Here is a 25,621-nt window from a genome sequence, read left to right on the forward strand (position 1 = left end):
GTGATTACCTGGTTCTGTCTCTCTTTGAAGGCTTCATACAGAGCATCTGGCGAGAAGTTCAAGCACACCTACAACCTGCCTGCAGACAGCCCCCAGTTCCTCCAGGCCAAGTGCAACGCTCAGACCATGAGCGAGGTCAGTACACACTCACTTACACACACATACACACACAGACACACAGGCATACACAGTCACACACACACATACATACACTCACACACACATACATACACTCACACACAAACACACACACAGTCTCAATTTCTCTTACATTTTAAAGATGTACAAGTTTTATTGTGTTTGACTGTGGTTTCTTTGTTTTCTCCTAGTCTCACTACAAGCACAAGTGGGTGGAAGATATTGCCAAAGGATACGACATAAGGCCAGATGCTATCTCTGTCATCCATGCTAAGCACGGCAGACATATTGCCAGTGATGTAAGGACACAATAAACCCGTTTTTCTAAAGTGATCTACCTGGATTTCTCCTATCGGATTAAACACATAGAAATAGAATGAATACAACGGACGAATCATTAATGTAATTTTTTTACCTTTATTTAACTAGAAAAATCAATTAAAAACAAAGTCTTATTTACAAAAGGCATCTTGTGGTGACCGGTGTTTGGATAAAAAATAAGAATGTAGGACAAAACACACATCAAGCGTTCTTCTTACTGAACCACATGACCTTTGTTTAAGAGGTGTTCAGAACAAGGATAAGGGCAGAGAAAGCTTGTTGGACACTAAGAAAGCTTTGTTGTAGAGCGTTTACCAAAAAATCAGAGGAGGGGCCAGCTAAGTATAATACTGTATCATCTACATATAAATGGATGAGAGAGCTTCCCACTGCCTGAGCTATGTTGTTGATGTAAATTGAGAAGAGCGTGGGCCTAGGATCGAGCCTTGGGGTACTCCCTTGGTGACAGGCAGTAACTGTGACAGCAGATGTTCTAACTTTACACACTGCAGAGAGCGGTAGTGAGAGAGGTAGTTAGCAAATCAGGCCTAAGACCCCTCAGACACCAATACTCCTTAACCGACCCACAAGAATGGAATGGTCTACCGTATCAAAAGCTTTGGCCAAGTCAATAAAAATAGCAGCACAACATTGCTTAGAATCAAGAGCAGTGGTGACATCCTTCACGACCTTTAAGGTTGCAGTGACACATCCATAACCTAAGTGGGAATCAGTTTTCATACCAGAGAGAACACTAGACATCAAGAAAGCCAGTCAGTTGATTATTGACACGTTTTTCCAACATTTTTGATTAACAGGGCGAGATAGAAATTGGCCTGTAACAGTTAGGATCAGCTTGATCTCCCCCTTTAAATAAAGGATGTACTGTGGCTGCCTTCCAAGCACTGGGAACCTCCCCAGAGAGGAGAGACAGGTTAAAAGGTCAGAGATAGGCTCGGCGAAGATAAGGGCTGCAACCTTAAAGAAGAAAGGATCTAAACCATCTGACCCAGATGTTTTTTTGGGGTCAAGTTTATGGAGCTCCTTTAGCACCTCTGACTCAGTGACTTCCTGCAGGGATAAACTTTGTAGCGGGGCAGGGGAAAAAGAGGGAGAAGCACCAGGGCTAGTCACATTAGAAGGACTGGGACATGAGGACGGGCAAGGAGGCATGGCTGAGTCAAATAGGAATCCTGTCTTAATGAAGTGGTGATTAAAGAGCTCAGCCATGTGCTCCTTGTCAGTAACAACCACATCATCAACATTAAGGGACATGGCCAGCTGTGAGGAGGAGTTTACATTTACATTCTAGTAATTTAGCAGACGCTCTTATCCATAGCGACTTACAGTAGTGAGTGCATACATTTTCATACTCGTCTCCAGGTCTTATTCTCCAGATCTTTCACCGTTTTCCAGAACTTCGTGGGGTTAGACCCACAGAGAGAGAACTGCTTCTTAAAGTAACTCACTTTGGCCTTCAGGATAGCATGAGTTCACTTATTTCTCATTTGCCTGAATGAGAGCCAGTCAGCCTGACTATTTGAGTGCCGAGTCCTTTGCCAAATGGAATTCTTGATGTGGAGTAACTCTGCCAGATCACGATCGAACCAGGGTCTAAACCTGTTTTTAATTCTCATTTCCTTTATGTGTGTGTGCTTGTTAACAATGCCACTGTCTTGAATAGGGACTCCTGTTCTATTCATTGTATTTATATGCATTTAATCCTATCCGCTTGGCAAAATCCAGATAGATCACTTTAGAAAAACTGGGCCCAGGAGGACAGAAAGAGCTATACAGTATGTAGTCCACAACAATGTTGCTACGTCCAATAGTATCAGATTGTCTAATTATTATTTTACTTCTACCTTTCAGATCCAGTACAAGAAAGACTATGTGAAGGGAAAGGGCAAACAAATCGGCTGCCGCAATCTTCAGGATGACCCCTTGCTGGTGCACTACATGGAGGTGGCTAAGATGCAGAGTGACAAGAACTACAAGAAGGACTACCACAAGTCCAAGCTGAAGTACCACTCTCCAGTTGACATGATGAGTCTTGAACATGCCAAGCACGCCTCCACAGTGCAGACCTTTGCTGGCTACAGGAAGATCCAACACCACTACACTCTTACCGCTGACTCCATGAACCTTGCGTTGGCTCGCACCATGAATGCCAGTTCCAGTGACGTGAGTACTGTTCATGTGACTTCGGCCTAGTGCTAGGGGTGTTTTCTGTTAACACGCTTGTGGGTATCAGATACTTCATTCATTTGTGTTTGGTTCATTCCCCAGTATGAGTACAAGTCTGACTGGAACAACTCTGTGAGAGGAACAGGATGGATTCCTATTGGCTCATTGCCGGTGGAACTTGCAAAGGTTGGCGGGGACATCCAGAGTGAACAAAAGTACCGTACACACCCCTCTAAATTCCAGTTCAAGAAGCTGATGGACTCTATGGACATTGTCCTGGCCACTGACAACAACAAAATCATGAACAAGGTACACTATAAACCATAACGCCATATTTGAAATAAAAAACACATAGTGTAAAATGTGATGTTTTCTCATTTGTCCTAATGTTATAATTGATATGTGTTTGTACCAATGACATTGCAGCAAGAATACACCAAACAATGGCACAATGACAAGCTCACAGTCCATGTGATGCCAGATGCCCCTGAGATTGTCCTGGCCAAGGCTAATGCTATCAACATGAGTCAGGTAAGGCTACCTTTTTCAAACATGTAAGTTACCCTCAAAATATTCCTCTTTGTAATGCATCATGCTTTTGCAATATAACTTTGAAATATCTCTTGGAATTTGAATTATTTAGCAAATGTTATTTTTGGTCATATTTTAATAAATTGTATCTCCTCCATTCCAGAAAACCTACAAAGCAGGTCTGGCGAAGATGTATAAGAATGGTTACGACTTGAAGGTTGATGCCATCGCCATCCAGGCTGCCAAGCAGGGCACCAAAATCGCCAGTGACGTGAGTGACTCAGACCAGCAATAAAAGGCTTTAAAACCATTTTACAATCTGCTCCAACCTCTGTATGTATGCATGTCTATCGGAGGGGTTGGGATAAAGCAGAAGTAGAATTTCCATTGGACCTTGTATACAATAAAGTCATCTTCATCAAAGCTAAATATTTGTCCTGGGAATAATAAACTGTTGTTGTTTATTTACACAGTACAAGTACAAGCTGAGTCACCGGATGAATAGGGGAAAACAAATCGGCTGCCGCAATCTTCAGGATGACCCCTTGCTGGTGCACTACATGGAGGTGGCCAGGTTGCAGAGTGACAAGAACTACAAGAAGGACTACCACAAGTCCAAGCTGAAGTACCACTCTCCAGTTGACATGATGAGTGTTGTACATGCCAAGCATGCCTCCACAGTGCAGACCTTTGCTGGCTACAGGAAGATCCAACACCACTACACTGTGCTTGCTGATGCCATGAACGTGGAGTTGGCTAAGCAGATGCAGACGATCGCCAGTGATGTAAGTGTTATTTGACTCATAATACTATAAAAACAAACAGAACAAAACATGTTTTTGTATACAATACATTTTTTCTCTCAGAATTATTTAACCATTCCCAGATTCTGAGCTATTAAGACACATCTAAATCTGTGAGAAAAGTTTGGTTATGTTATTGCCTTTTTCTGCAGAATTTGTACAAAAGTGACTATGAGACAAGCGTCAAAGGCACAGGATGGATTCCCATTGGTTCTCTGGATGTAGAGAAAGCCAAAACAGCTGGCCTGATTGGCAGTGAGAAACTGTACCGCCAACACCCCAGCAGCTTTAAGTTTACCAAGGACATGCACTCCATGGACGTTGTCCTGGCCAATGCTAACAATGCAATCATGAACAAGGTATCTACTGTATCTACTGAATGTCTATACACATATGTTCAACTGTATATATTATAATGTATACAATACAAATACATGGTAATACATCCAAACAATAACAAGTATATCTGTCTTATAGCAAACGTACGTTGACGCCTGGAATAAGGATAAGACCTCTGTCCACATCATGCCAGACTCAATGGAGGTGGTGTTGGCCAGAGCCAACAAGATCAACTGCAGTGCTGTAAGTCATACCTCCCACACCTCATTGTAGTGTTCATTTAGGCTGCATTGTCCTAATTAACTCGAAACATGTTTTTTATTCCTCCTGTACAGACACTATATAAGCTTGCCAATGAACAGGACAAGAAGAAGGGTTATGACCTGCGCAATGATGCTATTGCAATCCTGGCAGCCAAACAGGGCACATCCATTGCTAGCGATGTAAGTGAAAAACTGTCTATTGAATAAATGGTGTGTGAACTTCAGAATTTGAATGAAATCTAACTATCTCAATTTAATTTATTTAGTTCAAATACAGGGCTGGCTACCGTAAGCAGGTTGGCCACCACATTGGAGCCCGCTGTGTCGAGGAAGACCCTTTGCTCATGCTGGCTATTAACTCAGCCAAGATTGCCAGTGATGCTCTGTACAAGAAGGACTTCCATCAGTCCAAGACCAAGTTCCATCTCCCATTGGACATGATAGCCTTTGAGTTGGCCAAGAAGAACCAGATCCAGGTCAACCATGCCAAATATGTAACTCGTCTGCACAACTGGACCTGTCTGCCAGACTCCACTGATGTTGTCCATGCCAGACATGTCTATGACATAGCGAGTGATGTAAGTATGAATTAACTAGATCATGTTTTTCCAGTGTAATTGTCTTTATTCCATCCATTTTGACCATTGTGGTATTGTTGTGTCTAGGCTGTGTATAAGGCTGAAATCAAGAGCCTGCAAGGTATCGGATGGGTTCCCATCGGTTCACTTGATGTTGAGAAGGCAAAGAAAGCCGGCGAGGTCCTGAGTGAGAAGCTGTATCGTCAGCACCCAAGCAACTTCAAGTTCACCAGCTCAGTTCAAGACATTGGAATGGTTTTGGCTAAACAAAATAATGATAATGCCAACAAGGTATTTGTTTAACTGATATATCTTTATTAATAATTTGCCTTTAAATGTTTCCCCTGGTAGATTATATTCAAATAATGATTCCATCATTTAAACCTGCTTTAAGGTAATCTGATCTCCCCAACTTTGCATTATATTTCAGCCATTTATATGAATAGGCACTTCACGCTGTTAGTTTGAACTTGTAACTCATTATTGCAGCAAGCTTACACTGAGGCGTGGGAGAAGGACAAGACCAAGAACCACATTATGCCAGATGCGATGGACATTGTTTTGGCCAATGCAAACAAGTCCAACTACAGTTGGGTAAGTAACTGATTGCACAAAGGTAACCCTCTTGATGAATGTAAACATTTGTAAAAAAAAAAATACTTATTGCTTTTGTTTAGTTTTTTTCTGTAAGTGTGTTGTGACTTTGTTTAAGGCACTTTAAATAATTTGTGATTTGATTTTAAATTCCCATGTCTATGGATTTTTTTTCTCATACAGAACCAATACAGGAAAGCAATGGTAGAGGATAAGAAGAAGGGCTATGATATGCGCAATGATGCCATTTCTATCATCGCAGCCAAGCACGGCAGGGAAATTATCAGTGATGTAAGTTCATTGAACATCTATCCATCATAAGCGATTCCATTTCTTTACTCTTTCATGATGCAATATATATAATGTACATCTGTAGAATAAAGACAATCCTCAACACTGCCATTTCATATTTGCCTTCTGTAGCACAAGTACAAGACTAGCTACCGTAAGCAAATTGGCCACCACATTGGAGCCCGCTGTGTCGAGGAAGACCCTCTGCTCATGCTGGCTATTAACTCAGCCAAGATTGCCAGTGATGCTCTGTACAAGAAGGACTTCCATCAGTCCAAGACCAAGTTCCATCTCCCATTGGACATGATAGCCTTTGAGTTGGCCAAGAAGAACCAGATCCAGGTCAACCATGCCAAATATGTAACTCGTCTGCACAACTGGACCTGTCTGCCAGACTCCACTGATGTTGTCCATGCCAGACATGTCTATGACATAGCGAGTGATGTAAGTATGAATTAACTAGATCATGTTTTTCCAGTGTAATTGTCTTTATTCCATCCATTTTGACCATTGTGGTATTGTTGTGTCTAGGCTGTGTATAAGGCTGATCTAAAGAGCCTGCAAGGTATCGGATGGGTTCCCATCGGCTCACTTGATGTTGAGAAGGCAAAGAAAGCCGGCGAGGTCCTGAGTGAGAAGCTGTATCGTCAGCACCCAAGCAACTTCAAGTTCACCAGCTCAGTTCAAGACATTGGAATGGTTTTGGCTAAACAAAATAATGATAATGCCAACAAGGTATTTGTTTAACTGATATATCTTTATTAATAATTTGCCTTTAAATATTTCAAACTGGTAGATTATATTCAAATAATGATTCCATCATTTAAACCTGCTTTAAGGTAATCTGATCTCCCCACATTGCATTATATTTCAGCCATTTATATGAATAGGCACTTCACGCTGTTAGTTTGAACTTGTAACTCATTATTGCAGCAAGCTTACACTGAGGCGTGGGAGAAGGACAAGACCAAGAACCACATTATGCCAGATGCGATGGACATTGTTTTGGCCAATGCAAACAAGTCCAACTACAGTTGGGTAAGTAACTGATTGCACAAAGGTAACCCTCTTGATGAATGTAAACATTTGTAAAAAAAAAAATACTTATTGTTTTTGTTTAGTTTTTTCTGTAAGTGTGTTGTGACTTTGTTTAAGGCACTTTAAATAATTTGTGATTTGATTTTAAATTCCCATGTCTATGGATTTTTTTTCTCATACAGAACCAATACAGGAAAGCAATGGTAGAGGATAAGAAGAAGGGCTATGATATGCGCAATGATGCCATTTCTATCATCGCAGCCAAGCACGGCAGGGAAATTATCAGTGATGTAAGTTCATTGAACATCTATCCATCATAAGCGATTCCATTTCTTTACTCTTTCATGATGCAATATATCAAATGTACATCTGTAGAATAAAGACAATCCTCAACACTGCCATTTCATATTTGCCTTCTGTAGCACAAGTACAAGACTAGCTACCGTAAGCAGGTTGGCCACCACATTGGAGCCCGCTGTGTCGAGGAAGACCCTCTGCTCATGCTGGCTATTAACTCAGCCAAGATTGCCAGTGATGCTCTGTACAAGAAGGACTTCCATCAGTCCAAGACCAAGTTCCATCTCCCATTGGACATGATAGCCTTTGAGTTGGCCAAGAAGAACCAGATCCAGGTCAACCATGCCAAATATGTAACTCGTCTGCACAACTGGACCTGTCTGCCAGACTCCACTGATGTTGTCCATGCCAGACATGTCTATGACATAGCGAGTGATGTAAGTATGAATTAACTAGATCATGTTTTTCCAGTGTAATTGTCTTTATTCCATCCATTTTGACCATTGTGGTATTGTTGTGTCTAGGCTGTGTATAAGGCTGATCTAAAGTGCCTGCAAGGTATCGGATGGGTTCCCATCGGCTCACTTGATGTTGAGAAGGCAAAGAAAGCCGGCGAGGTCCTGAGTGAGAAGCTGTATCGTCAGCACCCAAGCAACTTCAAGTTCACCAGCTCAGTTCAAGACATTGGAATGGTTTTGGCTAAACAAAATAATGATAATGCCAACAAGGTATTTGTTTAACTGATATATCTTTATTAATAATTTGCCTTTAAATGTTTCCCCTGGTAGATTATATTCAAATAATGATTCCATCATTTAAACCTGCTTTAAGGTAATCTGATCTCCCCAACTTTGCATTATATTTCAGCCATTTATATGAATAGGCACTTCACGCTGTTAGTTTGAACTTGTAACTCATTATTGCAGCAAGCTTACACTGAGGCGTGGGAGACGGACAAGACCAAGAACCACATTATGCCAGATGCGATGGACATTGTTTTGGCCAATGCAAACAAGTCCAACTACAGTTGGGTAAGTAACTGATTGCACAAAGGTAACCCTCCTGATGAATGTAAACGTTTGTAAAAAAAAAAATACTTATTGTTTTTGTTTAGTTTTTTCTGTAAGTGTGTTGTGACTTTGTTTAAGGCACTTTAAATAATTTGTGATTTGATTTTAAATTCCCATGTCTATGGATTTTTTTTCTCATACAGAACCAATACAGGAAAGCAATGGTAGAGGATAAGAAGAAGGGCTATGATATGCGCAATGATGCCATTTCTATCATCGCAGCCAAGCACGGCAGGGAAATTATCAGTGATGTAAGTTCATTGAACATCTATCCATCATAAGCGATTCCATTTCTTTACTCTTTCATGATGCAATATATCAAATGTACATCTGTAGAATAAAGACAATCCTCAACACTGCCATTTCATATTTGCCTTCTGTAGCACAAGTACAAGACTAGCTACCGTAAGCAAATTGGCCACCACATTGGAGCCCGCTGTGTCGAGGAAGACCCTCTGCTCATGCTGGCTATTAACTCAGCCAAGATTGCCAGTGATGCTCTGTACAAGAAGGACTTCCATCAGTCCAAGACCAAGTTCCATCTCCCATTGGACATGATAGCCTTTGAGTTGGCCAAGAAGAACCAGATCCAGGTCAACCATGCCAAATATGTAACTCGTCTGCACAACTGGACCTGTCTGCCAGACTCCACTGATGTTGTCCATGCCAGACATGTCTATGACATAGCGAGTGATGTAAGTATGAATTAACTAGATCGTGTTTTTCCAGTGTAATTGTCTTTATTCCATCCATTTTGACCATTGTGGTATTGTTGTGTCTAGGCTGTGTATAAGGCTGATCTAAAGTGCCTGCAAGGTATCGGATGGGTTCCCATCGGTTCACTTGATGTTGAGAAGGCAAAGAAAGCCGGCGAGGTCCTGAGTGAGAAGCTGTATCGTCAGCACCCAAGCAACTTCAAGTTCACCAGCTCAGTTCAAGACATTGGAATGGTTTTGGCTAAACAAAATAATGATAATGCCAACAAGGTATTTGTTTAACTGATATATCTTTATTAATAATTTGCCTTTAAATGTTTCCCCTGGTAGATTATATTCAAATAATGATTCCATCATTTAAACCTGCTTTAAGGTAATCTGATCTCCCCAACTTTGCATTATATTTCAGCCATTTATATGAATAGGCACTTCACGCTGTTAGTTTGAACTTGTAACTCATTATTGCAGCAAGCTTACACTGAGGCGTGGGAGACGGACAAGACCAAGAACCACATTATGCCAGATGCGATGGACATTGTTTTGGCCAATGCAAACAAGTCCAACTACAGTTGGGTAAGTAAATGATAGCACAAAGGTAACCCTCCTGATGAATGCAAACATTCAAAAATAAAACTTATTGTGGAGATATACAATAACATCTATGGATGTTTATTTTTTTCTTCATACAGAACCAATACAGGAAAGCAATGGTAGAGGATAAGAAGAAGGGCTATGATATGCGCAATGATGCCATTTCTATCATCGCAGCCAAGCACGGCAGGGAAATTATCAGTGATGTAAGTACTTATTTTGTTATCACATGTTATCACAAAGGAATTAACTATATCAGTACTGTGTTTAACTTTTATTTACTGAAATCCCCACTACATGCAACCTTTTTGGTTCGGTGTAGCACAAGTACAAGTCAAGCTACCGCAAGCAGGTTGGCCACCACATTGGAGCCCGCTGCGTCGAGGATGACCCTCTGCTCGTGCTGGCTCTGAACTCAGCCAAGATTGCCAGTGATGCTCTGTACAAGAAGGACTTCCATCAGTCCAAGACCAAGTTTCATCTCCCATTGGATATGATAGCCTTTGAGTTGTGCAAGAAGAATCAGATCCAAGTCAACGACTTCAACTACAGAACTCACCTGCACAACTGGACCTGTCTGCCAGACTCCACTGATGTTGTCCACGCCAGACATGTCTATGACATAGCAAGTGAGGTATGTTTCAAAAGTTCTGTATTATTTTCAATTCCAAGACCTCTTTCCTGTTACATTTTTAATCATATTGTTAATGAAACATCCAGGACTGGTCAATCCCAGTGATAAAAGATTAGAGATTGCAACAGGTAATGGGAGTATGCTATCCCTCTTAGGCGGTGTACAGGGCAGACATGAAGTGGCTCAGGGGAATTGGATGGGTCCCCACTGGCTCACTTGATGTGGAAAAAGCCAAGAAGGCCGGCGAGATCTTGAGTGAGAAGAAATACCGCCAGCACCCCAGCACTCTGGACTTCAAAAGCCCACTCGACGGCATGGATATCGTTCTGGCCAAACATAACGGCCAGATCATGAACAAGGTAAACTTATTCCAACTAACGACGCAGTTTCCTGTTACACCAGAAATTAATACAATAACATAGATTTTAATTGTTTTTATGGAGCTGCTGAAATAACAATGTCCACCTCAACATCAAGCCTAATACCCTATCTAATAAATAGATAATTACACTGAACAAAATATAAACGCAACATGTAAAGTGATGGTCCCATGTTTCACTAGCACAAATTTTCCATTCACACAAAACCTTATATCTCTCAAATTTTGTGCCCAAATTTGTTTACATCCCTGTTAGTGAGCATTTCTCCTTTCCCAAGATAATCCAACCACCTGACAGGTGTGGCATATCAACAAGCTGATTAAACAGCATGATCATTACACAGGGGCACCTTGTGCTGGGGTCAATAATAGACCACTCTAAAATGTGCAGTTTTGTCACACAACACAATGCCACAGATGTCTTAACTTTTGAGGGGAGTGTTCAATTGACATGCTGATTGCAGGAACTCCACATCCAGCTTCTTCACCTGCGGGATGGTCTGAGATGAGGCACCCGGACAGCTGATGAAACTATGGGTTTGCACAACCGAAGAATTTCTGCACAAATGATCAGAAACCGTCTCAGGGAAGCTCATCTCGTCATCCTCACCAGGGTCTTGACCTGACTCCAGTTCAGCGTTGTAACCGACTTCAGTGGGCAAATGCTCACCTTCGATGGCCACTGGCACGCTGGAGAAGTGTGCTCTTCATGGATGAACGAACACAATTGCATTTTATCGATTGCAATTTTTATTAAATTTTTTACCCCTTTTTCTCCCCAATTTCGTGGTATCCAATTGGTAGTTACAGTCTTGTCTCATCGCTGCAACTCCTGTACGGACTCGGGAGAGGCAAAGGTCGAGAGCCATGCATCCTCCGAAACACAACCCAACCAAGCCGCACTGCTTCTTGACCCAACACACATCCAACCCGGAAACCAGCCGCACCAATGTGTCGGAGGAAACACCATACACCTGGCAACCTGGTCAGCGTGCACTGCGCCCGGCCCGCCACAGGAGTCGCTAGTGCGCGATGAGACAAGGATATCCCTGCCGGCCAAACCCTCCCTAACCCGGACGACACTGGGCCAATTGTGCGTCGCCCCCCTGGACCTCCCGGTTGCGGCCAGCTGCGACAGAGCCTGGGCTTGAACCCAGAATCTCTGGTGGCACAGCTAGCACTGCGATGCAGTGCCTTAGAACACTGCGCCACCCAGGAGGCCTCGATTGCAATTTGAATGCACAGAGATACCGTGACGAGATCCTGAGGCCCATTGTTGTGCCGTTCATCCACCTCCATCACCTCATGTTTCAGCATGATAATGCACGGCCCCATGTTACAAGGATCTGTACACAATTCCTGGAAGCTGAAAATGTCCCAGTTATTCCATGGCCTGCATACTCACTAGACATGTCACCCATTGAGCACGTTTGGGATGCTCTGGATCGACGTGTTCCAGTTTCCGCCAATATCCAGCATCTTCGCTCAGCCATTGAAGGGGAGTGGGACAACATTCCAAAAGGCCACAATCAACAGCCTGATTGACTCTATGTGAAGGAGATGTACCGCGCTGCATGAGGCAAATGGGCTTCACACCAGATACTGACTGGTTTTCTGATCCATGCCCCTACCTTTTTTGTAAGGTATCTGTAACCAAAGGTTGCATATCTGTGTTCCCAGTCATGTGAAATCCCTAGATTAGGGCCTAATGAATGTATTTAAATGTACTGATTTCCTTATATGAACCGTAACTCAGTAAAATCTTTGAAATTGTTGCTATTTTTTTTCAGTGTAATACATAGATGCTGTCTTAACTATGTCTGTCACTCAGACTTACATTTCTGTTTGCTTTTCTCAAGTGTCTGTGTATTATTGTTATTATTATTATTTTCTTATAACATAGCAATGTTTATCTCATATTTCAGCGGCAGTATGTTGAACAATGGGATGCTGATAAGATCAAAATCCACGTCGGCAATGAGCTTCCAGAACTTGTGCTGGCCAAGGCCAATGCGATCACCATGAGCAATGTAGGTCCTCCTTACTGTACCTCAAGCTGTTTTCATTCACTGAAGTTGATCTAGTTTTATATATATCTCTATATATATCTCTATATATCTATATCTATATATATATATATATATCTCTTTATATCTCTTTATATCTATATCTAGTTATTTATATATCTATATATCTTTATATTTCTATATATATCTATATCAATATATTTCTATATATGTCTTTATATCTATATATCTATATCTCTTTATATCCATATCGCTTTATATCCATATCTCTATACATCTATGCAGAATATCTATATCTCTATACATCTATATATCTATATATTCATATCTCTTTATATCCATATCTCTATATATCTATATCTCCATCTATCATCTATCTATATATATATACAGTTGAAGTCAGAAGTTTACATACACTTAGGTTGGAGTCATTAAAACTCGTTTTTCAACCACTCCACAAATTTGTTGTTAACAAACTCTAGTTTTGGTAAGTCGGTTAGGACATCTACTTTGTGCATGACACAAGTCATTTTTCCAACAATTGTTTACAAACAGATTATTTCACTTATAATTCACTGTATCAAAATTCCAGTGGGTCAGAAGTTTACATACATTAAGTTGACTGTGCCTTTAAACAGCTTGAAAATTCCAGAAAATGACGTCATGGCTTTAGAAGCTTCTGATAGGCTAATTTACATCATTTGAGTCAATTGGAGGTGCCTCTTTGCTTGACATCATGGGAAAATCAAAAGAAATCAGCCAAGACTCAGAAAAAAATTGTAGACTTCCACAAGTCTGGTTCATCCTTGGGAGCAATTTCCAAACACCTGTACCACGTTCATCTGTACAAACAATAGTATGCAAGTGTAAACACCATGGGACCACGCAGCCGTCATACCGCTCAGGAAGGAGACGCGTTCTGTCTCCTAGAGATGAACGTACTTTGGTGCGAAAAGTGCAAATCAATCCCAGAACAACAGCAAAGGAACTTGTGAAGATGCTGGAGGAAACAGGTACAAAAGTATCTATATCCACAGTAAAACGACTCCTATATCGACGTAACCTGAAAGGCCGCTCAGCAAGGAAGAAGCCACTGCTCCAAAACCGCCATAAAAAAGCCAGACTACGGTTTGCAACTGCATATGGGGGCAAAGATCGTACTTTTTGGAGAAATGTCCTCCGGTCTGATAATACAAAAAGTGAACTTTTTGGCCATAATGACCATCGGTATGTTTGGAGGATAAAGGGGGAGGCTTGCAAGCCGAAGAACACCATCCCAACCGTGACGCATGGGGGTGGCAGCATCATGTTGTGGGGGTGCTTTGCTGCAGGAGGGACTGGTGCACTTCACAAAATAGATGGCATCATGAGGCAGGGAAATTATGTGGATATATTGAAGCAACATCTCAAGACATCAGTCAGGAAGTTAAAGTTTTGTCGCAAATGGGTCTTCAAAATGGACAATGACCCCAAGCATAATTCCAAAGTTGTGGCAAAAGGTCTTAAGGACAACAGGGTCAAGGTATTGGAGTGGCCATCCCAAAGCTTTGACCTCAATCCCATAGAAAATGTGTGGGCAGAACTGAAAAAGCGTGTGCGAGCAAGGAGGCCTACAAACCTGACTCAGTTACACCAGCTCTGTCAGGAGGAATGGGCCAAAATTCACCCAACTTATTGTGGGAAGCTTGTGGAAGACTACCCGAAACGTTTGACCCAAGTTAAACAATTTAAAGGCAATGCTACCAAATACTAATTGAGTGTATGTAAACTTCTGACCCACTGGGAATGTGATGAAAAAAATAAAAGCTGAAATAAATAATTCCCTCAACTATTATTCTGACATTTCACATTCTTAAAATAAAGTGGTGATCCTAACTGACCTAAGACAGGGAATTTTTACTATGATTAAATGTCAGGAATTGTGAAAAACTGAGTTTAAATGTATTTGACTAAGGTGTATGTAAACTTCCGACTTCAACTGTGTCTCGATCTGTATATCTCTGTCTCTATATATCTATATCTCTATATGTCTATATCTCTTTATGTCTATTTCTCTCTATATATATATATCTCTATATAGCGATATCTCTATATAGCTATATCTCTCTATATCTGTATCTCTGTATATCTCTATCTCTATATTTCTATATATCTATACAGTATATCTACAGCTCTATATATCTATATCTCTATATCTTTATCTCTATATATCTTTATATCTATATCTCTATATAGTATATCTATATCTCTATATAGTTTTTTCTCTATATCTCTATATATGTGTCTTTATATCTCTATCTATATTTCTCTATCTATATAGCTATATATTTACATCTATATCTCTACATATTATATCTATATCTCTATATAGTAGATCCATATCTCTATATAGTATATCTATATATCTCTATAGCTATATCTTTATATCTATATATATCTATATAGTATATCTCTATATATCTATATCTTTATATATCTATCTCTATATCTTGATATCTATATAGCTATATGTTTATCTATATCTCTATATAGTAGATCTATATTTGTGTATAGTATATCTATCTCTGTATAGTATATCTATATCTATATATCTATGTCTTTATATCTCTATTTCTATATCTATATAGCTGTATCTTTATATCTCTATATAGTATATCTATATCTCTATATAGTATATCTACATCTCTATATAGTATATTTATATCTCTGTATAAAATATCTATATCTCTATACATTATATCTTTATCTCTATATATCTATATCTTTCTATCTGTATCTCTATATAGTATATCTATATAGTATATCTATATCGCTACATATTATATCTATATCTCTATATAGTATATCTATATCTCTATATAGTATATTTATATCTCTGTATAGAATATCTATATCTATATATAGTATATCTTTATCTCAATCTTTATCTCTGTATATCTATATCTTAATTTCTCTATCTCCATATAGTTATCTATATCTCTATATATCTGTCTTTGTATCTCTATATCTTTATAACTCTATCTCGTTATCTCTCTATATCTCTATATATCTCTCAACCTCTTCAATGTTTTGCGACTCAGTTTTTTAAACGCTTGTTCCTTATACTTTTTTTACAGAAACTGTACAAACAAGGATTTGATGAAACCATCAAGAAGGGTTATTACCTTCCTGTCGATGCTATCTCTGTCAAGGCTGCCAAGCATGGTAGAGAGATTATCAGCGATGTGAGTACTGTATTTTTGTCCCCCTTTTTTCATATATATTTTTTTCAAAGCCTCAAACTACATTATCAGTGGTGTAAATGTCATTTTTAGGACATTTTCCCAATTATTATAGTCCTAAAGTCTTATACTAATGACAATTTCTGAATTGAATTCCTGAATAAATTCCTGAATCAGTTCCTGAAAAGTGAATATGTCAGGCATAAATACACTTGGAATGTCTTTGATTTATAAGGAAGTCCTTGTCTGACTGAAGTCAAATTCTCTTCTGATCTATTTCAGTACAAGTACAAGGCTGGCTACAGCAAGCAGGTTGGCCACCACATTGGAGCCCGCTGTGTCGAGGAAGACCCTCTGCTCATGCTGGCTATTAACTCAGCCAAGATTGCCAGTGATGCTCTGTACAAGAAGGACTTTCACCAGTCCAAGACCAAGTTCCATCTCCCATTGGACATGATAGCCTTTGAGTTGTGCAAGAAGAACCAGATCCAGGTCAACGACTTCAACTACAGAACTCACCTGCACAACTGGACTTGTCTGCCAGACTCCACTGACGTTGTCCACGCAAGGAGAGTCTACGATCTGCACAGTGACGTAAGCTCCTTCTCAATATACTATATGAAATGCTTTATTTCTTTTCCATGACAAACTTCCAAGTTTTTTTAAATGTCTACAGTAAGTGTATTTGGTTGGTTGGTTGGTTAATTGATGCTCTCCATAACCCAGGCTGTCTACCGTGCTGACATGGAGTTCATTAGAGGTACTGGCTGGGTCCCCATTGGCTCTCTGGATGTGTTGAAAGCTAAGAAAGCTGCAGAGATTCTGAGCGATCGCCTCTACAAGCAGAAACCAGATTCTCTTAAATACACCACCGACATGCACTCCATGCCTATGGTGCTGGCCAAGGCTAATGCTGAGATCATAAACAAGGTTGGTGAAATGTTCAATACATAGATGCTTTTGTAACAATGTCTATCACTCAGATCAGTGGTTTAGATGGTCAATCTTACATTTCTGGTAGCTATTTTCAAGGTCCTTGGGTCTGACAAATGCGCAATTAAAATCCCATGTAATATTACCTTATTCCTATTTTCTTATAACATAATCATGTTTTTTCTCCTATTTCAGGGCAACTATGTTGCACAGTGGGAGGCTGATAAGATCAAAATCCACGTCGGCAATGAGCTTCCAGAACTTGTGCTGGCCAAGGCCAATGCGATCAACAATAGCTACGTAAGGTCCCTCTTGCTTCCTTCACTATATACATTACTATATTACACATTCAATAAATGTTGTGTAACCTAAGACTTCCTCTGAAGCTCTTGTAAAGTTCTAGTGATTCTTAATAATGTGTTGGCTCTGTTTCTAAGCTGTGTCCCTATATACCTTTTCAGAAACTCTACAAAGCTGAATTAGAGGAGTTGTACAAGAAGGGCTATAACCTGAAAAGCGATTGCATCGCCATCAAAGCTGCCAAGCATGGTAGAGAGATCATAAGTGACGTGAGTGCTGGATATTTTCCATCTTTTTTCACATTATTTGAAAAATGTCAAGAGTTGATGCAAACATATTATCATCATGTATGTGATGTTGACTTAAAGTACAAGTGTATATACATTTTTGCTTCCATTTAGTACAAGTACAAGGCTGGCTACAGCGAGCAGGTTGGCCACCACATTGGAGCCCGCTGCGTCGAGGAAGACCCTCTGATCATGCTAGCTCTGAACTCAGCCAAGATTGCCAGTGATGCTCTGTACAAGAAGGACTTCCATCAGTCCAAGACCAAGTTCCACCTGCCAGTGGACATGCTGACCATTGAATTGGCCAAGAAATGCCAGATGCAGGTCAATGATTTCAACTACAGAACTCGCCTGCACAACTGGACCTGTCTGCCAGACTCCAGTGATGTCGTCCAGGCCAGGAAGGTCTACGCTTTGCATAGTGACGTAAGTAGATTATGATCACTCATTAAGGTTATGAGGGTAGGCCTCACCTATCATTTCAGGACAAGACAAACATTATACCTTCAAAATGTACTTTCTTACCAAATTGTTTTCCCTCTGCTGCTCCCATATAAAACCAGGCTGTGTACAGGGCTGATATGGAATGGCTCAAAGGCACTGGCTGGGTCCCTATTGGCTCGATCGACGTTGAGAAAGCCAAGAAGGCCGGCGAGATCCTGAGCGAGAGGAAATATCGTGAGCACCCAAGCAACTTCAAGTTTACCGCCACAACCGATGACATGCCTTATGCCTTGGCTACGGCCAATGCCCAGATAATGGACAAGGTAATGTGCTTCCGTCTTTCTGGAGTGGAGGGAGATTGAACTCAGGTATACATACTGTACATTCAGATTCACAGGATGCAGAGACTAATATTAAAAATAGTGAGATACATTATTTTCTTATAACATTGCCGTTGTTTTCTTATGTTTCAGCGCCAGTACGTTCAACAGTGGGAGGCTGATAAGATCCAAATCCATGTCGGCAATGAGCTTCCAGAACTTGTGCTGGCCAAGGCCAACGCGATCACCATGAGCAACGTAGGTCTTTCTTACTTTGCACGCCTTCAAGCTGTTTCCATTTCCTCAAGTTGATGTAGATCTGTTTCTCTAAAGCTATGTCTCTTTATATCTCTATATATATATAAAAATCTATATCTCTACATGATTTGACTCTTTCAACCGCTTCAATTTTTTAGCATCATATTTTTAAGAAATGAATTACAGTACCTTCGAATGAGCGCACTAAATATATAATGGTGTTATTTCAGAAACTCTACCGTGAGGGATTTAACGAGATGATCGGACAGGGATATCACCTGGATAAGGATGCCATTGCTGTCCAACATGCCAAGAAGAGCAGAGAGATCATCAGTGATGTTAGTTTGTATATCCATCTCCTCTGAATGAGCATAGGCAGCCACCATAAAAAACAACACAATACTTAGCTAGTCCTCTCTTTTTTCAGTACAAGTACAAGGCCGGCTTCCGCAATCAGTGTGGCCACCATATTGGAGCTCACTGCGTTGAGGATGACCCTCTGCTTGTGCTGGCCGCCAATGCAGCCAGGATCTCCAGTGATATTAACTACAAGAAGGACTTCCACCTCACCAAGACCAAGTTCAGCATTCCACTTGACATGATGTCCTTCGACTTGGCCAAGAAAAGCCAGTTCCAGATCCAAGAATTCACCTACAGAACTAAACTGCACAACTGGACCTGCATGCCAGACAACACTGATGTTGTCCGCGCCAGGAAGGTCTACTCTCTGCATAGTGACGTAAGTACACAGAGAATCATGGTGCAATCCGTTTTGGCTAACACTGGATCCTTACTCTACATACCAACCATTGAAGTTCAAACAACTATTGCACTACTATCCCATAAGGAGTAATTACTTTACCTGAACCATGGTTCCTTCCTTCCAGGCGGTGTACAGGGCTGATCTGGAGTGGCTCAGAGGGTGTGGCTGGTTGCCTCAGGGTTCTGTGGATGTCATCAAGGCTAAGAATGCCCAAACTATTCTTAACGAAAGGCTGTACCGCCAGCCCCCCAGCTCAATCAAGTTCACCAGTGTTGTTGACTCTCCAGAGGTTGTCCTGTCGAAGCAGAACGCTGACATCCTCAGTGATGTGAGTACTTGGCTTTTAGCCATTGAAGTGTCCTTCTATTGAAGTAGCCAAACCTGACCTGTTATCTTGGTCTCTTTGTAAAAAAGCATTTCTGGTAACTGCAGAGATAGATATTTTGTGAAATATAGATCTAGTCTGTGATAACAGTGGTTGGATTTATCATTAACTCTTTTGATTGTGTGTGTTTGTTGCTTTTCACAGAGGAAATATAGAGAGGTTTGGGATACTGAGAAAACCAATATCCACCTGAACAATGATCTACCATCTCTTGTGCTGTCCAAGGCTAATGCTATCGCCATCAGCAACGTAAGTCTGCTTCACTGAAGGCTTTGCACACTGCCAAGGCACGTACTATGGATGTGTCCTTTCTTTTATTTATAGTATGTGCAATGAACAGATTCAGTCAACAACAATATAATGAGATTGATTTAGATACACAAATAAAGAGACCTGTAGACATGTTTTGTTTATAATCACATAACAGTATGCCCAGATATTATTATTTGACTTACCAACTCAATGATCTTTCCATTTCACAGAAACTGTACACTAAGGATTGGGATGCTGACAAGGCTAAGGGATACCACATCAAGGAGGACGCCATCGCTGTGCTGAAGGCCAGAAAATCTAGAGACATCATCAGCGACGTAAGAGAAAATGACTGAAGTCGGCGTCCATTTCATTTAGATCACTTGATTCAATGGAGTCAGTGGAAATAACTCTCTGATCCTCCTTTTTTCCCCTCAGTACAAATACCACGAGGGATACCGTAAGCAGGTTGGCCACCACATTGGAGCCCGCTGTGTCGAGGAAGACCCTCTGATCATGCTGGCTCTGAACTCAGCCAAGATTGCCAGTGATGCTCTGTACAAGAAGGACTTCAACAAGTCCAAGACCAAGTTCCACCTCCCAGTGGACATGCTGACCATTGAACTGGCCAAGAAATGCCAGGTCCAGGTTAACGACTTCAACTACAGAACTCACCTGCACAACTGGACCTGTCTGCCAGACTCCACTGATGTCGTCCAGGCCCGGAAAACCTATGATCTGCAGAGCGATGTGAGTTTTACCATATTTGGACACAAGGAAGGGTAGCTTCTGCTTTTACAACTGTTAATAGGGATCCTGTAGTTGGGTAATATTTATATATACACTGCTCAAAAAAATAAAGGGAACACTTAAACAACACAATGTAACTCCAAGTCAATCACACTTCTGTGAAATCAAACTGTCCACTTAGGAAGCAACACTGATTGACAATAAATTTCACATGCTGTTGTGCAAATGGAATAGACAACAGGTGGAAATTATAGGCAATTAGCAAGACACCCCCAATAAAGGAGTGGTTCTGCAGGTGGGGACCACAGACCACTTCTCAGTTCCTATGCTTCCTGGCTGATGTTTTGGTCACTTTTGAATGCTGGCGGTGCTTTCACTTTAGTGGTAGCATGAGACGGAGTCTACAACCCACACAAGTGGCTCAGATAGTGCCGCTCATCCAGAATGGCACATCAATGTGAGTTGTGGCAAAAAGGTTTGCTGTGTCTGTCAGCGTAGTGTCCAGAGCATGGAGGCGCTACCAGGAGACAGGCCAGTACATCAGGAGACGTGGAGGAGGCCGTAGGAGGGCAACAACCCAGCAGCAGGACCGCTACCTCCGCCTTTGTGCAAGGAGGAGCAGGAGAAGCACTGCCAGAGCCCTGCAAAATGACCTCCAGCAGGCCACAAATGTGCATGTGTCTGCTCAAACGGTCAGAAACAGACTCCATGAGGGTGGTATGAGGGCCCGACGTCCACAGGTAGGGGTTGTGCTTACAGCCCAACACCGTGCAGGATGTTTGGCATTTGCCAGAGAACACCAAGATTGGCAAATTCGCCACTGGCGCCCTGTGCTCTTCACAGATGAAAGCAGGTTCACACTGAGCACATAACAGACGTGACAGAGTCTGGAGACGCCGTGGAGAACGTTCTGCTGCCTGCAACATCCTCCAGCATGACCGGTTTGGCAGTGGGTCAGTCATGGTGTGGGTTGGCATTTCTTTGGGGGGCAGCACAGCCCTCCATGTGCTCGCCAGAGGTAGCCTGACTGCCATTAGGTACCGAGATGAGATCCTCAGACCCCTTGTGAGACCATATGCTGGTGCGGTTGGCCCTGGGTTCCTCCTAATGCAAGACAATGCTAGACCTCATGTGGCTGGAGTGTGTCAGCAGTTCCTGCAAGAGGAAGGCATTGATGCTATGGACTGGCCCGCCCATTCCCCAGACCTGAATCGAATTGAGCACATCTGGGACATCATGTCTCGCTCCATCCACCAACGCCACGTTGCACCACAGACTGTCCAGGAGTTGGCGGATGCTTTAGTCCAGGTCTGGGAGGAGATCCCTCAGGAGACCATCCGCCACCTCATCAGGAGCATGCCCAGGCGTTGTAGGGAGGTCGTGGAGGCCACACACACTACTGAGCCTCATTTTGACTTGTTCTAAGGACATTACATCAAAGTTGGATCAGCCTGTAGTGTGGTTTTCCACTTTAATTTTGAGTGTGACTCCAAATCCAGACCTCCATGGGTTGATAAATTGGATTTCCATTGATTATTTTTGTGTGATTTTGTTGTCAGCACATTCAACTATGTAAAGAAAAAAGTATTTAATAAGATTATTTATTTCATTCAGATCTAGGATGTGTTGTTTAAGTGTTCCCTTTATTTTTTTGAGCAGTATATATGCATATTGTCTACACCTCACATGCAACCCATAATAAGACTGCAATTAATATAATGAAAGTATATTAAACTGAATATCTGACACCATAAAGATGATTTAGCAATATGCAAGAGACTATAGTTGAGTTACAATAATAGGCAATCAAGAAAGGTCTGAGAATGGAATTCGAAATGTGTTTTTAATTACTTTGTAAAATGAACGATACATTATACAAGGCGTAAACTTAAGTTAAAAAAGAATTAACGAGCATTACAAGGTATATTCTAGGGATGATGAGAGAGAGAGAGACATGATGTTATCACAACATAATCTCTGCTACCCAGAGGTGGGACAGAATGGGGGTTGGAGAGATAATGCATCATTCCTTAGACAACACAAAGGAAATTCTTGCATACAGTGTAAAGAGTCACTTCGGGAATACTAATAAAATAAATACTAATAAATACTTCTCATCCCTTTTTTTTTTATCCCTGTATGAAATTGTAATTAGTTGGTTATCATAATATGTTGTATATGCTGTATTCACCTCAAAGTATTTCAGGGACATCCTCACCCCATATATCTTTGTTGATTTTAACCCTCTGTTCATTCATATTTGGGAAAGGCTATCAGTGTTTAGTGACACATTGACCCCTATGCCAATACAAACACCCTGTTGTCTTTTCCCAGGCTGTGTACAAGGCTGATCTGGAGTGGCTGAGGGGATGTGGTTGGAACCCCCATGAGTCTGTGGAGGTCTTGAAAGTGAAACACGCCCAAGCGGTCCTGGCTGATGTAAGTAATTTAAAACATATAATATACGTAATAATAATTATAGAATAATATGATAGTATAGTTATATAGTAATATATGCCTGCAAGCAAGTGTCTATCATCTGCCTGATTTGTTTTATTTGTGGACTGAAACAGGTTAACATTTAATGACATGTATTGATGGTTGATTTTGGTTTGACTGTTGTTGTTGATGTAGACATTGTTGATATTGTCTTGCAGAGAGGCTACCGTGTCAAGTTGGATCAGCAGAAGTTCACAGCTCCTGTGGACAGAATAGACATGGTTTGCGCCAAGAACGCTGCAGAGATCCTCAATGAGGTGGGTCGGGACATGGGACAATTCTGACATGTTATAACACATGAAAGAATCTCAATGTTTTTGGAACTTCTCACATTCTGTGGATAATAGGTATCACAACAAAGGAAAACAACAGTGGACTGTTGAAGCAACAAGAATAGTAGTCATTAAGTACAATACTAATCAATTGCTTTTGTGTTTTGTTTTTTGTGCAGGCTAATTACCGTGCACTGTGGCACACAGAGAAGACTAAGTACACCATCACAGACACCCCAGGACTGGCAACAGCAAGAGAAGTGGCCAAGAATCTCCATCCGGTAAGATACCTTTTCTTTCTTTACATCAGAGTTCTCAGACATTTGAAATGCTCAAAATGCCTTTGCCAGTCTGAATAAAGCATCAAGAATAATGAAGGTAGAGGGGAATTCCACTTTCCATTTTTAAATAAATAACAAAGAAAAACAGAAGAAAATGCTCCTAATACATGTAGTGTAGTCACAAAATATTACCATTACATACTGTAATCTCCGTTCCTATCTATCTTCCTGTTCACAGAAACTATACACCAAGGACTGGGATAAGGTCAAAGCTACCGGCTTCTTCATGCCCGGAGATGCTGTTCCCATCAAGCAGTGCATCCACAACAATAAAGTCCAGAGTGACGTGAGTATCACAGTGTTTTCCTTTATTTAAACAGGTTGTCATTGATACTTATCTCATCTAAATGTAATGGAACAGTAGTGTCCCTTCACTCCCAATAAAGATAACATTGACTACATAATGTTCTTAATATCCTGTGGAGTGTGTAAGTGACTCAACATATCCATTTTCTCAGTGCCATTTTATTTCTAAATGCTTAGATTTCTATTGCAGTCTCTGTATGTATAAATAAACAGTCAATTCAATTCCACTCAGTAAGGCACACTTTGATACTTTACGTATCTCTTTCACAGCACAAATACAAGGCAGATTATCGCAAGCAGGCTGGCCACCACATTGGAGCCCGCTGTGTCGAAGATGACCCTCTGATCATGCTGGCTATTAACTCAGCCAAGATTGCCAGTGATGCTCTGTACAAGAAGGACTTCAACAAGTCCAAGACCAAGTTCCACCTCCCAGTGGACATGCTGACCATTGAACTAGCCAAAAAATGCCAGGTCCAGGTTAATGATGACCACTACAGGACCCGTCTACATAACTGGACCTGTCTGCCAGACTCCACTGATGTCACACAAGCCCGCAAAGCCTATGACCTTCAGAGTGACGTGAGTAGATAGATAGGCCTACCTGACACAACTTAACAATTACACTATGTCCGTTATGCTTTAGGGCTTCCAGGATACATATTCACTGAGTGTACCAAACATTAGGAACACCTGCTCTTTCCATCACATAGACTGACCAGGTGAATCTGATCCCTTTTTGAGATCACTTGTTAAGTCCACTTCAATCAGTGTAGATGAAGGTGAGGAGACATGTTAAAGGAGGATTTTTAAGCCTTGAGGCAACTGGGACATGGATTGTGTATGTGAGCCATTCAGAGGGTAAATGGGCAAGATAAAATATTTAAGTGCGTTTGAACGGTGTATGGTAGTAGGTGCCAGGTGCACTGGTTTGAGTGTGTCAAGAACTGCAACGCTGCTGAGTTTTTCACACGCAACATTTTCCATTGTGTGTCAAGAATGGTCCACCACCCAAAGGCCATCCAGCCAATTTGACACAACTGTGAGAAGCATTGGAGTCAACATGGGCCAGCATCCCTGTGGAACGCTTCGACACCTTGTAGAGTTCATGCCCCAACGAATTGAGGCTGTTCTGAGGGCAAAAGGGGTGTGCAACTCAATATTAGGAAGGTGTTCCTACTATTTTGTACTCTCAGTGTATATCTCTATCCCTCTCTCTCCCTCCCCCTCCCTCTCTCTACCCCCTCTCTCTCTCTCTTTCTCTCTCCCCCTCTCCCTCTCTCTACCCCCTCTCCCCCTCTCCCTCTCTCTCTACCCCCTCTCCCGCTCTCCCTCTCTCTCTCTCTCTCTACCTCTCCCCCTCTCTCTCTCCCTCTCTCACTCTCTTGCTCTCTCCCCCTCCTCTCTCTCTCTCTCTCTCTCTCTCTCTCTCTCTCTCTCCCTCTCCCCCACCCCCCTTTTATGCCTCTAGGTAAAATGATTGTTTGTCTGAC

The 25,621-nt window shown here is 41.4% G+C and overlaps 1 protein-coding gene across 22 annotated transcripts in view; it reads left to right on the plus strand.

The window, feature by feature from the left end:
- The window catches only part of LOC100194727 (nebulin), a 104,030-nt gene that overhangs the window by 28,954 nt on the left and 49,455 nt on the right, over nucleotides 1-25,621 (plus strand). For 19 of the 22 annotated variants that reach the window (XR_006761217.1, XM_045704778.1, XM_045704785.1 and 16 more), the window contains 48 exons: nucleotides 31-135; nucleotides 330-437; nucleotides 2,332-2,643; nucleotides 2,749-2,955; nucleotides 3,073-3,177; nucleotides 3,341-3,448; nucleotides 3,651-3,962; nucleotides 4,133-4,339; nucleotides 4,458-4,562; nucleotides 4,655-4,762; nucleotides 4,849-5,160; nucleotides 5,248-5,451; nucleotides 5,650-5,754; nucleotides 5,938-6,045; nucleotides 6,178-6,489; nucleotides 6,577-6,780; nucleotides 6,979-7,083; nucleotides 7,266-7,373; nucleotides 7,506-7,817; nucleotides 7,905-8,108; nucleotides 8,307-8,411; nucleotides 8,594-8,701; nucleotides 8,834-9,145; nucleotides 9,233-9,436; nucleotides 9,635-9,739; nucleotides 9,856-9,963; nucleotides 10,080-10,391; nucleotides 10,547-10,750; nucleotides 12,696-12,800; nucleotides 15,914-16,021; nucleotides 16,301-16,612; nucleotides 16,745-16,948; nucleotides 17,147-17,251; nucleotides 17,413-17,520; nucleotides 17,653-17,964; nucleotides 18,102-18,305; nucleotides 18,456-18,560; nucleotides 18,791-18,898; nucleotides 18,988-19,299; nucleotides 19,448-19,651; nucleotides 19,853-19,957; nucleotides 20,191-20,298; nucleotides 20,399-20,710; nucleotides 23,045-23,149; nucleotides 23,368-23,466; nucleotides 23,661-23,762; nucleotides 24,001-24,108; nucleotides 24,399-24,710. Coding sequence is in view for 21 of the 22 variants with exons in the window: in XM_045704778.1 (XP_045560734.1) it covers nucleotides 31-135; nucleotides 330-437; nucleotides 2,332-2,643; nucleotides 2,749-2,955; nucleotides 3,073-3,177; nucleotides 3,341-3,448; nucleotides 3,651-3,962; nucleotides 4,133-4,339; nucleotides 4,458-4,562; nucleotides 4,655-4,762; nucleotides 4,849-5,160; nucleotides 5,248-5,451; nucleotides 5,650-5,754; nucleotides 5,938-6,045; nucleotides 6,178-6,489; nucleotides 6,577-6,780; nucleotides 6,979-7,083; nucleotides 7,266-7,373; nucleotides 7,506-7,817; nucleotides 7,905-8,108; nucleotides 8,307-8,411; nucleotides 8,594-8,701; nucleotides 8,834-9,145; nucleotides 9,233-9,436; nucleotides 9,635-9,739; nucleotides 9,856-9,963; nucleotides 10,080-10,391; nucleotides 10,547-10,750; nucleotides 12,696-12,800; nucleotides 15,914-16,021; nucleotides 16,301-16,612; nucleotides 16,745-16,948; nucleotides 17,147-17,251; nucleotides 17,413-17,520; nucleotides 17,653-17,964; nucleotides 18,102-18,305; nucleotides 18,456-18,560; nucleotides 18,791-18,898; nucleotides 18,988-19,299; nucleotides 19,448-19,651; nucleotides 19,853-19,957; nucleotides 20,191-20,298; nucleotides 20,399-20,710; nucleotides 23,045-23,149; nucleotides 23,368-23,466; nucleotides 23,661-23,762; nucleotides 24,001-24,108; nucleotides 24,399-24,710 (8,547 nt within the window). In the remaining variant the exon portion in view is untranslated. The remainder of the gene's footprint in view (nucleotides 1-30; nucleotides 136-329; nucleotides 438-2,331; nucleotides 2,644-2,748; nucleotides 2,956-3,072; nucleotides 3,178-3,340; nucleotides 3,449-3,650; nucleotides 3,963-4,132; nucleotides 4,340-4,457; nucleotides 4,563-4,654; nucleotides 4,763-4,848; nucleotides 5,161-5,247; nucleotides 5,452-5,649; nucleotides 5,755-5,937; nucleotides 6,046-6,177; nucleotides 6,490-6,576; nucleotides 6,781-6,978; nucleotides 7,084-7,265; nucleotides 7,374-7,505; nucleotides 7,818-7,904; nucleotides 8,109-8,306; nucleotides 8,412-8,593; nucleotides 8,702-8,833; nucleotides 9,146-9,232; nucleotides 9,437-9,634; nucleotides 9,740-9,855; nucleotides 9,964-10,079; nucleotides 10,392-10,546; nucleotides 10,751-12,695; nucleotides 12,801-15,913; nucleotides 16,022-16,300; nucleotides 16,613-16,744; nucleotides 16,949-17,146; nucleotides 17,252-17,412; nucleotides 17,521-17,652; nucleotides 17,965-18,101; nucleotides 18,306-18,455; nucleotides 18,561-18,790; nucleotides 18,899-18,987; nucleotides 19,300-19,447; nucleotides 19,652-19,852; nucleotides 19,958-20,190; nucleotides 20,299-20,398; nucleotides 20,711-23,044; nucleotides 23,150-23,367; nucleotides 23,467-23,660; nucleotides 23,763-24,000; nucleotides 24,109-24,398; nucleotides 24,711-25,621) is intronic. The other 3 variants (XM_045704794.1, XM_045704799.1, XM_045704798.1) reach the window with 3 other exon arrangements.

This window comes from Salmo salar, chromosome ssa21 (assembly GCF_905237065.1).
Source record: "Salmo salar chromosome ssa21, Ssal_v3.1, whole genome shotgun sequence".
Classification (NCBI taxonomy): Eukaryota; Metazoa; Chordata; class Actinopteri; order Salmoniformes; family Salmonidae; genus Salmo; species Salmo salar.